This window comes from Ceratosolen solmsi, unplaced genomic scaffold (assembly GCF_000503995.2).
Source record: "Ceratosolen solmsi marchali unplaced genomic scaffold, CerSol_1.0 scaffold35, whole genome shotgun sequence".
Lineage (NCBI taxonomy): Eukaryota > Metazoa > Arthropoda > Insecta > Hymenoptera > Agaonidae > Ceratosolen > Ceratosolen solmsi.
In genome coordinates, this window is record NW_011948423.1 from 4,646,776 (window position 1) to 4,663,127 (window position 16,352).

General features: G+C 27.6%; 3 protein-coding genes across 7 annotated transcripts; 1 reads left to right on the forward strand and 2 right to left on the reverse strand.

Moving 5' to 3' along the window:
* Positions 1-1,113: 1,113 nt before the first annotated feature.
* LOC105362193 (neural Wiskott-Aldrich syndrome protein) lies at positions 1,114-5,485 on the reverse strand. Its single transcript, XM_011499558.1, has 7 exons — positions 5,041-5,485; positions 4,209-4,489; positions 3,583-3,885; positions 3,208-3,505; positions 2,607-2,951; positions 2,255-2,522; positions 1,114-1,976 (listed from the first exon to the last, which is right to left on the reverse strand). Exons 1-6 carry the CDS (start codon positions 5,134-5,136, stop codon positions 2,268-2,270), a joined length of 1,578 nt encoding a protein of 525 aa, XP_011497860.1. The 5' UTR covers positions 5,137-5,485; the 3' UTR covers positions 1,114-1,976; positions 2,255-2,267.
* Positions 5,486-6,294: 809 nt separating this feature from the next.
* On the forward strand, positions 6,295-8,774 carry LOC105362194 (uncharacterized). Its single transcript, XM_011499559.1, has 7 exons — positions 6,295-6,611; positions 6,894-7,155; positions 7,247-7,378; positions 7,563-7,724; positions 7,800-8,009; positions 8,084-8,292; positions 8,395-8,774. Exons 1-7 carry the CDS (start codon positions 6,427-6,429, stop codon positions 8,558-8,560), a joined length of 1,326 nt encoding a protein of 441 aa, XP_011497861.1. The 5' UTR covers positions 6,295-6,426; the 3' UTR covers positions 8,561-8,774.
* A 4,195-nt stretch (positions 8,775-12,969) lies between these two features.
* On the reverse strand, positions 12,970-16,352 carry LOC105362195 (monocyte to macrophage differentiation factor). Of its 5 annotated transcripts, none has more exons than XM_011499561.1 (5): positions 16,185-16,352; positions 14,452-14,697; positions 13,791-14,052; positions 13,091-13,380; positions 12,970-13,011 (listed from the first exon to the last, which is right to left on the reverse strand). In XM_011499561.1, the coding sequence occupies exons 1-4, from the start codon at positions 16,253-16,255 to the stop codon at positions 13,129-13,131; spliced, it is 831 nt and encodes a 276-aa protein (XP_011497863.1). In that variant the 5' UTR covers positions 16,256-16,352; the 3' UTR covers positions 12,970-13,011; positions 13,091-13,128. The 5 variants fall into 5 exon arrangements, with proteins under 5 accessions (XP_011497863.1, XP_011497866.1, XP_011497864.1 ...); XM_011499564.1 differs by lacking the exon at positions 12,970-13,011 and adding an exon at positions 15,374-15,442 and having other exon boundaries at positions 13,063-13,380; positions 16,185-16,250; XM_011499562.1 differs by lacking the exon at positions 12,970-13,011 and adding an exon at positions 15,374-15,442 and having other exon boundaries at positions 13,063-13,380; positions 14,452-14,773; positions 16,185-16,250.

The following is a 16,352-nucleotide window of genomic DNA, read 5'->3' on the forward strand; positions in this document are numbered from 1 at the left end:
TATGTAGTATGAATCTCAATGAGCAAACGTTGAAAGGAATAAATGTTACTGTAAGTGTCGATAAACTTTATTACGATCAAAAATGTCGCGATTTACAAATAATTATGTATTTGTTAATTTTGTTCTACTTTCAAAAACTTGTAGTATTATTTGTTAAAATAACCTATATATATATATATATATATATATATATATATATATATATATATATATATATATTTTATATTATTGTTTTTGCTTTTTATTATATTTTTTTATGCTTTAAATTTTTGTATCTATTTCATAGTAAATACTTTTAGATTTAGATATAAATAAGTTTATATCATTTTATAATTGGCATTTCCATCTTCGTAGCTAAAAATAAAATTTGAAGCAAGAAAGTGGATTAAAATATAATTACTAATAGTAAAAAAAGAATAATTCTAAATGAACAAAATGAATGTAATCATTAACATAATTTTTTCATCATATTCCAAGAATGCATGAGAAAACGGTAACATGTTCCCTGCGTTAGAAAAAAAAGTAAAAACCAAAAAAAAAATTTATTTTACACGATAAATCGGGATTTATTGTATTAATATACCAATTAATGAATTTATATCTTATGTTATAAAATCCAAAATTTGTAGACGCGACTGATAATAAAATTCATTTCAACATTTAAACGGTCACGTACTTCTAAAAAATTATGGTTTAAAATTTATCAGAAGAGAATTTTGAATTTTTTTCTTAAATTTTGGCTTAAAATACAATAACCGTTTAAAAATTGAAAGAATCTACAAAATGATGAGTAAAATCATGAAAAAGAGTAGAATTAAATTTACATATTTGTGTAAATTATTATAAGACCAAAGATTAAAATATACTGTGTAATATATTGTAGTCATTAAATAGAGAAATAGATCTAATTCCACATAATTTTTATAACTTTTTTTTTGCGATCGATATACCTTCTTCAATTTGAAAATCCTAAAATAACATTGGGATGAAAAAATAAAAAATCTGAAAATCAATTAGATTAAGAAATAAATTGGAAGTCATAAAGCCTTTATTACTATTTAACTAATAAAATAATAATATATTATCCATATAACAAATAATATTATTGCATTATGAAAATTATATATAGCATATTTTCTACATATTCACGAGTTCAAAATGTAATGGATACTTGGTATTCGCCGATGAACTTAAAGACTAGTTTAACGCCTCGAACAATTGCCCATAACTTAGTACACGTAAATACTCCTACAAGGGAAAAACGTGAATATGAGATGCGCTTACATATTCATGTAACGAATGAACAATCATTTTAGGCCAATACTCTGTTTTTATAAACTAATAAATTTTATCTATCTTCTTAAAGATTAATAGTGTAAGGTCCTTTGTTGACAGAATAACATTATTATAACAATAAGAATTTTCATGAATGATAACGTAGATCAATTTGTAATAACCTAATGACTACGCATTATTATGCATAATAAAATAATAATTTAGGGAAAAGTTTAGGCACTGATAGGAAAATATATTAAAGGGCGTTATTTGCCACTTTAAAATTGCTAGACATAGTAATCTCTCTTAATATTAATGGGCATGAAATTTTATAAATTGTCTATTTCTCTTGCCAGCTAACAGTCAATTATTTTTGTTCATTGCTCATGGATTTACAGATTTTATTAATGTAGACATTAAAAACTTGCCTATTTTTTACATATAAAATATACAGAACAAAAATCATTTCATCATGTAATAAAATCAGAAAAGTGATTTTCAAAAACGAAGAATTCACTCTATCGTTTGATTAACAACAAAATAATACTTATCAGAATCGATGATAACTTCGAAAATTACTGTCGACATCAATATGAGTCTTATTTTTGCAACAACCATTTTATTTTGTGGTATTGACGTTGATACTCCAATGTATGGGAAAAATATTCTTTCAAATCCATATGCATCACAAATTGTTTGATCTGAAGAATAATCAAATTCATAATTGAATATTTTAATATTTAAAAACTTATCATATACCAATAGACTATTAATTTAACTAACATACATATATATAATATACATTGATTTGAATGGTTTGAAGAAAAAGAAAATTGACAAAAATTATAGTTTGGACTACATCATTTTTATAGTTATAATTATTAATTTTAAAGTAATTATACGACTGAGCAACAAATATGAAATGAGAAAAAAAAATCTCTGTTTGAAGGAGAAAATAATTTTTAAAAAATATCAATACCATTTAAAATATACTAATCATCCCACTCATCGTCATTATCGGTAAAATCACTTGAATCTTCGCTTTCACTATACATTGCTTTCGATCGTTCTACCAATGCTCTGGTAAGCGCTGCAGCTAATCCACCTTCCGCTAAATTTGGTGTGGCACTATTGGGTCTTGGTTCATTTACAACTGGTTTTAATGTTATTCCTTGACGTATTTCTTCCAAGAGATTACTCCTTGTATCTTTTGAAGTAGGTGACTTCGTTTCTTCCACATTTATTTTCTTTATAAAAATGATATCGATCAATGTTTGATGATATTTTATAGTCATTAGATTGTGAAATACATTAAGGTACATAATATTTACTTTAAGAGGGATGCCAGTTCGTATAGATTCCATAAGCATTGATCTAGGATCTGGAGCGTGTTTATTATCGAAATTGGCACTATTACCGTTATCCATATCCCCTGAACTACTGCTCCAATTGGGTAATGGGGGTGGAGGTGGAGCATTTGAAAGAACTTTTGGAACTTGCTCTTGAGGCAATGGCGGTGGAGGGGGTGGAGGAGGTAAAACAGGTGCTGGTGTTACTGATGGAGGAGATGGCCTTGATGGGAGTGATCTATGAGCAGGAAGTACATTTGGAAGTGCTGGAGGAATTGGGCTTTGAGTTTGAGATGGTGGTAAAGGTGGAGCCTTCCTTTGATGACTCTAAAAACAGGGCACTAATTAAACTTTGTAAATAAAACTAATCTTAAAATTATTAATGAAGTACATTAATTTAAAAAAATGTTTCTTATTAATTAGGTGATAAAATGTTCATAATTAATTTATAAGCAAGAAGTAGCATCTCATTTTCAAATATATGTTTCATATTCATGTACTGTCACTTAATGTATTTGTACAAATACAATTTGTACAAATAAAACATTGAATATCCAATAAATAATAGAGCATGTCTACCTACATTATTGGATAGTGTATTTGTATTAATTGGTATAGTTCTTGCTGGAACTGGTGGTGGGGCTTCTAATTTTGTCTGAGGTTTTGGCACTTGTACATTGGTCGGTGTTCCAGAAGATGGTACTATTTCCTTTTTAACTGCATTCATTCCTCCATAACGTTCAATAAAATCATAAATAAAGTCTCGCGTTGCCCGATGCTCTAAATGACTTTCTGATATTCCTACTTTATCAAAAAATTCTTTCAATTCTGGACTTACAAATCTACAATCATTAATATCAGTTCCACAATGCTGTACATGTCTGCAAAAGGTAAAACAAAATATTTATGTATATATATCATTATTATATTAATATAATATTAACGAAATACTATGTACCTAAAATCAAATGGCAAACTAATGTCATTTGTGGTTAATTTCTTCTTAGCTTCTTGATTTCTTTTTTTCTTTTTAGTTTTATTACTCATTGAAATATTAGACATACTTCTATTAACACTAACCGGCACAGGTGAACCATTTGAAAAATTATCAGGAGCATTTGATGTAAGTCCTAAAGAAGGAGTACTAATACTTTGATTTTTACGTGGAAGTGTCACTCCTCTCTGACTTTCCATTTCCATTTTCGAATGCCGTTCATTTCTACGCCTTGTTTTTGCACTTAATTTTTCATTAAGAATATTCCTTCAAAAATAAAAAATAAATAAAATATTATTTAATTATATTATCAATGTAAATAAGTAATTAAATAAAGATGTTAATACATTGTTTTTCTAATATTTTTAGACAATAGCTAATTTTGCATTGTTGAAACAAAGGTTTTATATGAAAGAAATTTATCTTAAATTAAAAAATTTTTACTCTAATAAGATATATTTGATAAAGAATAATCTATTTCTAATACAATTCTTATTAATGTAAAATATTTAAAGAGAAATTAACTAAACACGATTAATATTTTAATACGTAGAAAAATGTTTTATTAACAATTTAAGACCATAATTTACCTTAAAACAATAGCATCTGTTTCACTAGCAAAATTAAATGCAGCCATACAGTCTTCCGCTTCAAAGGTATGAAAATAATTTACAGGGGCTTTATATTCCATAGAATTATAAACTTCGTGTTCCCATAACAGAACTTTCCTTTGAATACAATATAATCGCAAGAAAAAACTACGTTTAGATGTGTCTCTAATTAAAGTAATGATTCCTGTATTTTTCTTAATCCATTCATTATGATTTGGTGGTTCTGTTAAATATAGTTGGATAATACCTGCTGCTAGACACTAGAATATATAAATTGCATACAAAAAATAAATCTTGTAAATAAAACATGTAAATTTTAATACAGTAGAGATAAATATTTAAAATTCTAAATTATTCTGATATGTAGATGTGTGTGCGTGTGTGTGTGTGAGTGTGTTGTTCTCGCGTGTGTGTAAGTATATATACATAAATGCATATATATAAATTATTCACATTGTGCATTATTTCTAAACATTTGTATGATTCATAAAATTGTTATACTAACAATACCGCACATCAGTAAACAAAAGAGTAATGTATGTGATTATTATTTATTTTACGCTTATATTACTTGTTCAATGTAACTGAAATATTATAAATTGAAATTTTAATTTTTACAGCTAATGAAGAATATTTATAAATAATCAATTACGATTTATACAATTTTCGAAGTTTATTAGTTTATTTGGTATAAAACGATAATAAAATGCAACCTATAGAACTAAAATGAATTCCAATTGCAAATGAACAGCTTGTCAAATTTTTAACCTTGAAAATTACTTTACGAATTAATCTGTATTTTGAAATTCACCTGACAACGATTTCCTATTAATCGGAACACTTGGTCGTTCTCCTCGGGTTTTAGCAACACCGAACCTCTAGGCTCATTTACGCTGCCAGACTTCATTATCTCAAGCCAGCAGTGTTATTATCTCAAATTTAATCACCCGTAGCTTTATCCACACTCCCAAAATGAATATTTGCGTATTACGAATTTCGACTTTCCTCGATGAATCAGTGCTACTCTAAATGATTGAGTACCACCGGAAGGGTTAGGTTTATTTCCATTTTTAGATGTCGCCTGGAATATCGAACACACGCGACGCAGCTTTAATATCCACAGCTGGCACTCGCCCCGTTATATTTTCGTACGCTTCGGGAATTTAAAATAATTATTCGGAAAGATGTTTTATCAAATGTCAAATCCCCGAGACTTCTTGTCTACTAGGCAAGCGCCTGGGGTGGGGGAAAAAAGAACTCGAATCTTAATCTAGTTCCACTTGAAGCCAGCAGTAATACTATACACATATAGCCAACATATATTTTCACCGCACTTGATAAGCATTTTCAAATCAATAGTACAAATAGTATTTTAATATCGTTTTTTTTTTTTAAATCTATTTTACTTCATTTATCCAATTGAATTTTCAAATAATCTCAAAATTCATTATATTACGCAGAGGTACTCTTGTCGAATAATTTTTGCTTAATTTTTTTTTCTCTCTCTTTTTTTTCTTTTTTTTTAATTATTGAAACTAAATGATTTATGTATATTTATATCTGTACATATATATATATATATATATATATATATATATGTATATATATAATCGTTAAAAACACATATATGAAATGTGTATGCCTACATTACTTAAGCAAAAATTACTAAAATTAATTTATCAATATTTTATGTAAATAAAAATAATTGTGTTTTATAAAATTCTATTTATTAACCTAATATCGTATATCCATGCCGTAAACGTGTACACACATGTATAAACATATGCATATATATAAATATATAAATACACATGCGCTTTAGAGTTTCGGGAATGGCAATTTTGATGAGAAGTGGCTACTTTCACTTCAATTGTAATTTGGCAACACCGTAAATATATAGCATAGTAATATTTTTTGTTTCATAGCTTTCGTCTATGTTTGTTGACATTTTTGAAACTGTGAGGGCATTATTAATAAATGTCAAATTTTGTAAATAACAAGTAAACTTTTTTGTTTTCTATTTATTAAAAATTAATCATGAGCTATTTAAAGAAATAAGAAATCTTATATAAACTTGTTATTGAGGTTACATCATTTAAACAAATGCACTTGTTTATAAAAAAAAATATTTTTACTTCTAAAACATCTTTTTGTGAAATATTTACATTTTATTCATTCATTACTGAACAAAGTTAAAATGAAGCGTGTAAAATCAGAATCTCTTGATCCGTTCAATACTCAAATTTTGCATACTGATGCGAAACGCTCCAAATTAAGTAGTCAAAAAAAAGAATATAGTTATAATTTGTTAGATTTATCAGATGATGTCTTACTTCATATTTTCAAGTATCTTTCATCGTTTGATATAATGTCATTGCACTTGTAAGTATTTCTTCTTTATATCAATATTAAATTATACAACAATCACATCGTCATTATTATTTCTACTCCCATATTTTATACATTATGTATACTATATGTGTATATATATATATTATAACTTATTGAAAATCATGTGAAATAAAAATATTATCAATACGAGTAAAATATTAATTAAATATCATCATCATTAAATTGAAAAACTATAAATTATAGAATTAAAAAATAATCTGATATGTAAATAAATAAAATTTAGTAATTTTTTTTTTTTTTTTGTTATTGTAGATGCTGCTTTCGATTAAGTGAACTATGCTGTGATAGAACTTTATGGAAATCGTTGGATCTACGTGCTCAGCATTTATCTTTAGAAGAATTAGAAAAATATGTTAGATTTATGCAACCGGTTACAAAGTTATTGGCGATTCGAGGGAACAAAAGAAAAAATGAGTTTCCAGAATTGCATCCAAGTTTCTTAAATACTGTTGCTCTAAAATGTGAACAGCTACAAGATTTTATTTTAGAAGATTACAGTATTTCACAAGAAAAAGTATTTTTATTTTTTAATACAATGGATTTAATAACGAATCCGATGTACCATTTTATTTTCATTATTTTTAAAATAAATTTTTCAATTTCAGATTCAAATCACAAATTTTCCTAAAACATTAAAAAAATTATCGTTAAAGGGATGTCAAATTTTTAAAGGACACCTTATGCAAATGAATAAATCTTACCTTAGTAAGATTGATATTCACATGCCTAATTTAACAGTAATTAATCATTGCTATTATAATATCAATCTCTGTATTTATTGAAGTATTTATTTTATAGTTAATTGTTATTTAACTAAAGTGTTATTTGTCACTAAATTAGTAATTATGAAACTAGATTATAAAATAAGTTAATTTTAATAAACAATATTAATTAAAGTTTCTAAATATAAATGATTTTTAGTGCTTAATACTTACAAATTGCAACTGGCTGAATTCACATTCGTTTATGGCTATTAGTAAAATACCCAAACTGAAAGAAGTAAGGCTAAATTCTTGTTATGGATTAAGCGAAGATATAGCATATGCGAGTCTAGCATGTAGATATGGGTTAAAATCATTGGAGGTAATTAAAATGTTTAATTTTGAACTATTTACATAGTAATATATATTTTTAAACAAAAATATATGTTAATTATAGGTGTTAGATTTAAAAGATACCTTCGTTGGAGATAGTGTAATAAGCAGCTTTAGTCACACATCCACATTAACCGATATATATTTGGAGTGTCCCAACTCAGAAGCAGTACAGCATCAACCAGACGAACATCCTCAACAACGAGAAGTGCTGTATGTTCAGTTACAAAGAGGACCAGAAGTAGTTTATCAAAATAATCATGTAAATGTTGAGGTTTGTTTCCTCAATATATTTATTAGACAAAAACAGAAAAAAAAATAGTAAATTGAAAATTATTTATTTTTTAGCTTATTAACGAAAACGATCTCCATCATTTAATTGTAAATCTTGTAAATAATGCAGACAGATGTCAAATTTCAGATAGGTCTATATGTGCTTTAGGTTTACGTAATAATGAAAATAATCAAGAAATCATACATAATCGCGACGAGGTGCAACTAGTCCAAGGAAGACCACGCACTTCAACAAATCCAAATTTAAAAAAATTAATCGTAAGGTAAATATGTTTTAAAGCTATCAATTAGAAAAAAATCATTGATTTCAATTATTATGAGAACGTTAAAGAATATAATAATAATTTTAATTTTTTTCATTTCAGAAACTATACAGGAGTAACGAATCAAACTTTGCTTCATTTTGTTGTAAATGGTCCAAATTTAGAGTACCTTGATGTGACAGGTACTTCTGTCACAAAAGAAGGTTTGCAATATTTTAAAATACAACGGCCTGATGTGAATCTCGTTTCATCCTTTGATGAAATTTAATAAACGATTTGTAAATACGATTATAATATTGAAAATCCACCATGTAAGATTGACACTGATGTATGTTTTATATAAGTGTTTATATCTTAAAAGTTTCGATATTTTATAGGTAATAGTACAATAAACTGCTTTAATAATGAGTAAAGTAGAAACGTAATTTACGTAATCTACGTATAATTTAATATAAAGAAAATTTTTCCATAAAATTTTAAGATTCTTCATGAGGTAATAAAAAATTATCAAAAATTTAAACTCACATAAATTTTTTATTAATGTTTATTTTTATCAATATATATTACAAACTCAACCTGCAAATGTAATTATAATTGAATAAAAATATTTTTTTGTTAATTGTTGTATTAAACATATTTTAATATAATCCAAGGTGATGTGGAAAATAAGAATATAATAATTCGACTATTGTATCACAAGCTTTTATTAAATATAAATATATTATGAGATCTAGCATTCCTTTATTGTAAATTTTACTAAAATATATATTTAAAATATTGATAATACAATTATGATCAATTTTAAGTAATTACTAATGAAATTGATTTTAAAAAAATTTAAAACAATGTTAGCATTTATTTAAAAATAATTGCATTCTGTAAACAAACAAATAAATTTATATGCATTATTGTTAAAACAAGAATTAATTGATATAACATCTGGGTAACATGATTTTTTCTTAGTTTTAAGAATAACTATTAATCTTAACTGTAATTTAATTAAAACCATCGTCTTCTAACAAAACCTTTTTATAATTATATTTGTACAATAATTGTCAATATATTAAAAAAATATTACATAATTATTTAGTTATATATTATCCCAATGTAAATATTCAAGTAGAATAAAAATATTTTTGCATAATTGAATTGTTTTTATTAAAATTTATAAATTCATAAACTAATTTTTTAAAGTTGTTTTAGCAATATTTTATATTTTCATTAAATACTGAGAAACGAGCGGTAATTACACTATTGTATTTCTGTTTAGAAATTATATGTATACTAGACACATTAATTATATTATTTTATTTTATTACTTTTAACAACTTAAAAATTTTGTAAAAAATAAAAATTTATTTACGATCATTGCCATAAGGTATAATTAATTATTTGTATATTAAAAATTGTGTTATAAAATAAGCTCATATATTCTAAAAATATATGAACTTTAATAATAAATAAAGAAAGTAAACTAATTTTTAATTTACAATTATTAATTAAACGAATTATGTAATAATATATGGATTTAAAATTTTCATTTATTCTATATACTCGATTCATCAGTTTAAACTGATAAATTTTCAAATTATTATTAATACAATAATAATTTTATATTAAAACGTAAAATTAAAGGATATTCTTATAAAAAATAATTGTAATATGCATTAAATTTGATAGAAATATGTTTTAATAGATACTTTTGTTACAATTACTTGCGTTACAATTTTCTATGAAATATTCAATTTATGCAAAATTTTAATATAAAATTTTTATTGCATATATTACAATGATATTATATACAGAAATCAAAATATTCACGTTTTATTATTTTCTCACAAGTATACTGATTATAATTATCTGCATATGACCTTTAAAATATGATTCAATTACAATTTTTTTAATTTAATTGATAATTTTAATTGGATTTTATAATAAAGCATTGGCATGTGAACTTTCAAATAGTATATTGAGCTAAGAAACATAAAAATCAATAATATCATTTTTATATATCACCAGAAGAATAAAGCTAAATGTAATTTTTATGCATTTCATAATAAGCTAATGCATTTATACTTATTATTTAACTCGAATTTATCAAAGAATTTTTAATGCCAATTTAAATTATTTAAACAAAAATATACAATAAACTATACTCCATCTTAAATAAATTCTAGACTAGCCATACAAATTAGTTTATTTAAATTTTAAATTTAATATTAATTTGGCTCTATTATATCCATTTAATAAAACATTGGTTAAATTTAATTAAATTTGTTCGATATTTTCTTAATCCCACGAAACGTCTAATTTTTAATCTCAGAAAAACTTTCGTTTCTCAATTTTTTAGTACAGTAGAATTTATTACTTTTTTTTACAAGAGCGCAAAATTATTTGATATATATTTCTTTTTCATTGTAAAAAAAAAATATAAAAAATATATATAAATATTTCTCTTGTAATTAATTGATTTTTTTGTTCATATTAAAAAGATAATTGAATAAATTAATTGTACCTTTCAAAATGTTCAGAAAAATTGCATAAATATTCTGCTGTCAGTATTATGGATAAAACATCTATCGATAATACAAATTACTTGACGCAATTACTCTTACACAATTTTATTTGCATATTTATAGTTTTATACCATTGCATAATGATTTGTCAAGCTTTTCAATATAGTTCAACTTTAACCTATCAAATTCGACTTAAACAATTTGAAATATTATGATATTTACATAATAACAAATTTGATAAATAGGTTTTGAAATATACGAGCCGATTAATAATGATATTTATTATAAGCCGCATTGGAGTTTTCATAAGTCGACCAAATTTTTTCCAATACTTTTTCCAATATTCACCATAAAGGGTAACTTACATACATTAATGAATGATTTGTTGTTAATTTACATTCGTCAAATTATTAGTGTAACATTTATATATAACAAGTTAAAAGCGCAATCTTACGTTGTCGTTGCGTTCATATAATATTGTATTTATATACATTTTAAAACAGCTTTTTACCGACTTACAACTAAGGCTTACAAAAGTAATGTTTTATATTTTACGTTCATAATTTTAAGCGAATTCATATATTCTTCAATTATTTTCACAAAAAATGTAAGATAAGAGAATAATCTATTATAAATCTTAATCAAAGTGTAACTGATTAGAAATTTTGTTTGACGATTTTACAAGTTTTAACCAGATATAAATCTGAGTGTAATAGAAATAAAATTTGTTAAAATAAGATTTCGTTAATCTTCCGAATTAAAATTATAATTATAATTTTATTGGTTTCGATTTGCGGAACGTAGCTGGTTTAACTCCAAAAGTTCAAAATGCACAAAGACTAGAAAAGTTAAAAATTTCAAATATTTAGATTGCTTGTGAAAATAAATGTATAAATTACATTTTAGCAGCACTTTTTCAACGATTCAATTATTCGGGACTATTGACTTTTTAAAAGTAATTCTACGAATAAATTGATAAAACGGTCGTATTAGCTCGCTCTATGCTTAATCTTGAAAATAACAGTACTATCTTTGTAAATTGAAGTTTTGATCTATGCTTAACCCTATAGCGTATCAAATTTCTTCGAAGTAATTTTTCCTGAAATTTTTTTATCAATTATTCTAAATCAAGAAGAATAAATATATCGAAATTCATTATAAAAAAAAAAAAAAGGCCACGAAAGAGAAAGAAATCGGAAGTGATAGATTTCAATAGTGGTAATAAACTTGCTATGTTAAACTAACAAATTGAAACATATCTATAAAAAAATTCCTAAAAATAATTGTAAGTTTTCTAAGTATAAAATCTGGCACCCCGATCTCTATTGTAGTATTTATACAAACAAACATTTTAAAATAAAATACACCTATTCAAAACTATGTGATATCGTTAATAATAAAAACAAAATATGTGTAAATATGTCTTTACGTAATATTTTATTTAAAGCGTTTAATAAAGTATCTAAATAAATTTAAAAAAAAAAAAATGTTTATAATTATCATAGAAAGACAACAATTACAAGAAATCACAAGTCGGCATTCAAATGACATTCAAATGTAAATTCAAATGTTTTTAAAGATTATAAAATAAATGATAGCTTTGATAAAAGCAATTTTTTCAATTTTTTGCTGAATCTGCTCATTTAAAACAAGTTGGTAAAACCATCGTTTACAGATATAAAAAAGTACTAGTAATAAATGGTGTAACTGCAAATTTCTTTTGCATAATCATAACATTAATAAACATGAAATCCACCAGTAACTTAAAAGAGAAAGAGAGAGAGAGAAGAATATTTCTATCGCGCCTATTGCTTACATTTACTCTTACATAAACTCAAGACCCCGAAAAATATTAAAATCCATAATTGAACGTAAATCGCTGTGAGAAAGTAGGTATACCTATCAAAGGCTTATAAAGTAATCCTGCGTTAAATACAATCGTCAGTGCGCATCGTTCTATTTACACGAATAAACTACGTTTTTTTAAGTTTCACAGCCCCTATTCTGTGTCCGCATTATCGAATCGAACTTGTCGTGGCATCCCAATGAAGTAGAGTGCCTGTAAAATTTGTAAAATTTTCACGTATCGAAATCTCTCCTCCTTCTCCTTCTCCTTCTCCTTCTCCTTCTCCTTCCCTTCCTCCTTCTTCTCCTCCTCCTCCTCGTCCTCATCCTCATCCTTTTCCTCCTCCTCATTCACCACCTATACAACGTCCGATGGAGATTTTTCGTAACGCGCGGGCAGAATGAATCGTTGGTCCTCTCGTAATTTCAAGACTTACAATTCCCGCAGTAATGTCATCGAGCTTGGCCAAGCGATCTAAAACTCTGGATGAGAATCTCCGGCGGCGAAGAGGGTGTAGTGTTGCTCGCCCGGGGCCAAGAGTGGCGCTCCGACATCCGGGTACAGGTGGTAGCGAATCGCTTGGTAGTGAAAGCCCGCACCGATTGCGACAAACAGGTGCCAGATTGCGTGGGCGCATGGAATACGGCCGTCTGACTTGAAGAAGACGATGCCCAGAAGATAGGCGAGGCCTCCGATCTTCAACTCTGGTATATTGTTGTACTCGTTCTACGGCACAAGAGAATAACACCTTTTTTCGTCCTTTTCCTCTCACTCGTCCGCTATTCCGGTTTTCGCGCTTCGCTACGCATTCCTTCGATGGTAATATTAAGCGCGCGCTACTTTTTTTTTTTTTTTTTTTTTTAATCCTTATCGCCGGCTCTTTTTTTTTTTATTCATAAACGCGGCCAAATCTACTCTCGCTTTTTGCTCGCTCGCGGGCATATTTTAATGGGATGTGTTTCGTTATCACTTGCTAGAGCCATCGTGCAATCGTTATCACGTGTTATTCATGAGGGACCGCGGAGCTCCGAAATGATCAAATATCTCATTATTGGCGATCGTTGCTCAATCGCAGCTGTAACGCTCCTTTCAACAATACACCCGGCAGGCGTTTACTTTTCTTTATGTATACTCACAATACCAATAATCGCGACACTCGGTCCAATCCCCATTATCACATAAAACGTCGTCTCCAACCATTTGTATTTCTCGTGGAAGATCTGCTGATAAAGTATACCAACTGCCGCCATTATCCAAATGAGAATTCGCATAGTAGGCAGTAGAACGTCACCTTGGAATGGCTCATGGTTTAACCATGGGAAGTACGTCGCCGCTATGAAAACATAGATCATTGCGCGATCGCATCGATGCAACAAGTCTTTCAAGTGCACGAATCGCCTAAAAGTTAAAATTACCAGCGAGTTAATACGGAGTCACGTTAATCTATAGATAGAAATTCAAATTATTATGACTGTTATTGTTACTATGGCTTCGATTGCTTTATATTACAATGCTAAGGCAAATAATGCAGACAGCGAGTAGTCGGCGATGACACTCGCGGAATTTTATAAGCTTCTACTTACATAAGCTTCGTCACTTAAGTATGTCACGAATTTTCCCAGTTGGCACAATTCTTCGGCTGCACCGAGACAAAACAACAACGCGACTGACTCTACTGTTCATATACAAATCGCCGAAAACAAAACAACAAAACAAAACAAAACAAAAACAACAAAAAAAAACAAAAAAAACAAAAAAACACCTGAAATGATTTAAAAACCGTCATTTGATACGTACCCCTTATGGTAGCAGTAATGTATGCTATGGAAAATAGTGGAGACGGTAAATAGAAGGAGCAGCGAGCACCCATAGATGAGTGCCGAAAGCAATTTTGGCCAGGTCGAGGCGCGCTCGATGAGCTCGAAAGCTCCAAGGAACGCCGGCACAATCCAGATCCCGTGGGTAAAAACGTTGGCCACGTGCTCGACGATGGTCGGCACGTAAGCCTCGTTTGTACAGGCCTGCTGATTCATCCATTTCACTCTGCGGCGCAAAAAGATGATCATTCGGTAACGCTCGCTGCCCGATAACCACCTACCTCATCTCGAATTTCCTTGAGCTGCGCGCGCATGACAATAACACGAAATTGATAGTAATGTAAGAATCGAACACTCGACATAATAATATATTTCCATGTGTTCTCAGAAAAGTATTTTCCAATTCTTAAGTAAACGGAGAAACCCGACAGTTTTTCATAATGTCACGTCATAGGATGAATGTAGATTTTTTTCCTTTTTGATTTTGGAATTGGAAAGCTTGATTTATCGAATGAAGAATTTTGAATTGACGATAGTGCATAAAAGTGAGCGTATAAATAATAAATTTCCTTTATATAAGCGATTAATATTTCTCGAATTTAATTTAACAATTATATTGTTTACTTTATTGGGAGGGGGGGGGCGATCCCTTATTACTTAAGTAGCGGCACTTTATTCCTATATTATATGATATGATCGATATTTTTCAATAACTTAAATTTTATGAAATTCGTTTGCATCTCTAAACTTATCGACATTTCAAGCGCAAGCGAATCATAATTAAAACATACTTTCACTTTTTATTTAGAAAAAAAATCTACAATGTTGAATAAAGCGTCGACATGAATCCGTGTTAATAAGAGAAGCAATGATATATTAATAATAAAAGGAATGGTAGATACCTCTTTATCAATTAACACGATTTAAAACGTCCTTTGAATTCAAATGATTTGAATGATTCCAAATATCTACTAGAGTTAAAAATATTATTTCAATCGATTCCGTCTATATATAAAAAAAATTATGATTATATAACAAAGCAGTTTAGATCTCTATATGTAGAAAGAAGCTTTATGAGAGTTTTCAAGTTCAAGCGAAAATTTTTGCCTAATACTATTGCGTAATTTAATAAAAGATTAGAAGAGCACGGTACGTTCGTCCTACATCGTTTGTATTAACAATTGCATTCTCACGAATGTATCTTTATTTTCATTTAAATAGAAACGAACGCGTGATATTTACATTTACAATGCTTTATATAGTAAAAAGACTTTATACAATAGAATATTTATTTATAAACTAATTATGTGCAAAATAAAAGTTGCTTTTTCATTATCACAAATTTTACAAGCTTGAGGTCTGCTTTTTTCTTATCAGCGATTTAGTGGAAAGTTGCGTTTTACGATAAAATTCTCGTGTTTAAGATAACCTACTGAAATATATTATCTATTATAGAATATGATTTTAAATTCTTTGCTGATTTAACTATTAGTTATAGAGTGTAGAAAATTCATCCTACAATTTTAAGATGTTAATAATAGTAATAATAATAATAATAATAAATGTGGCATGATACATATTTACTAAATGCACCGTTGTCATTATAAGCATTTGTAATAATACTCTTGGTAATTTATGTTAATGCAATTTATTTATTAATAATATATAATGACATTTAAATGGAACTATCGTGTAATAAAATTTATTGCTTACTCTTTAAGTCGACACATCTGCAGGATTCTTTTAATGTTTATATAGAATTGTTGGCGACATGATCCATCCATTCTTTTAAATAACTGTGCTTAGGATCCGATCAGTAAGATACGTGACCATGGATTTACCGGTGTTATTGATGGTTTATTTACTCCAAAATTTACTACA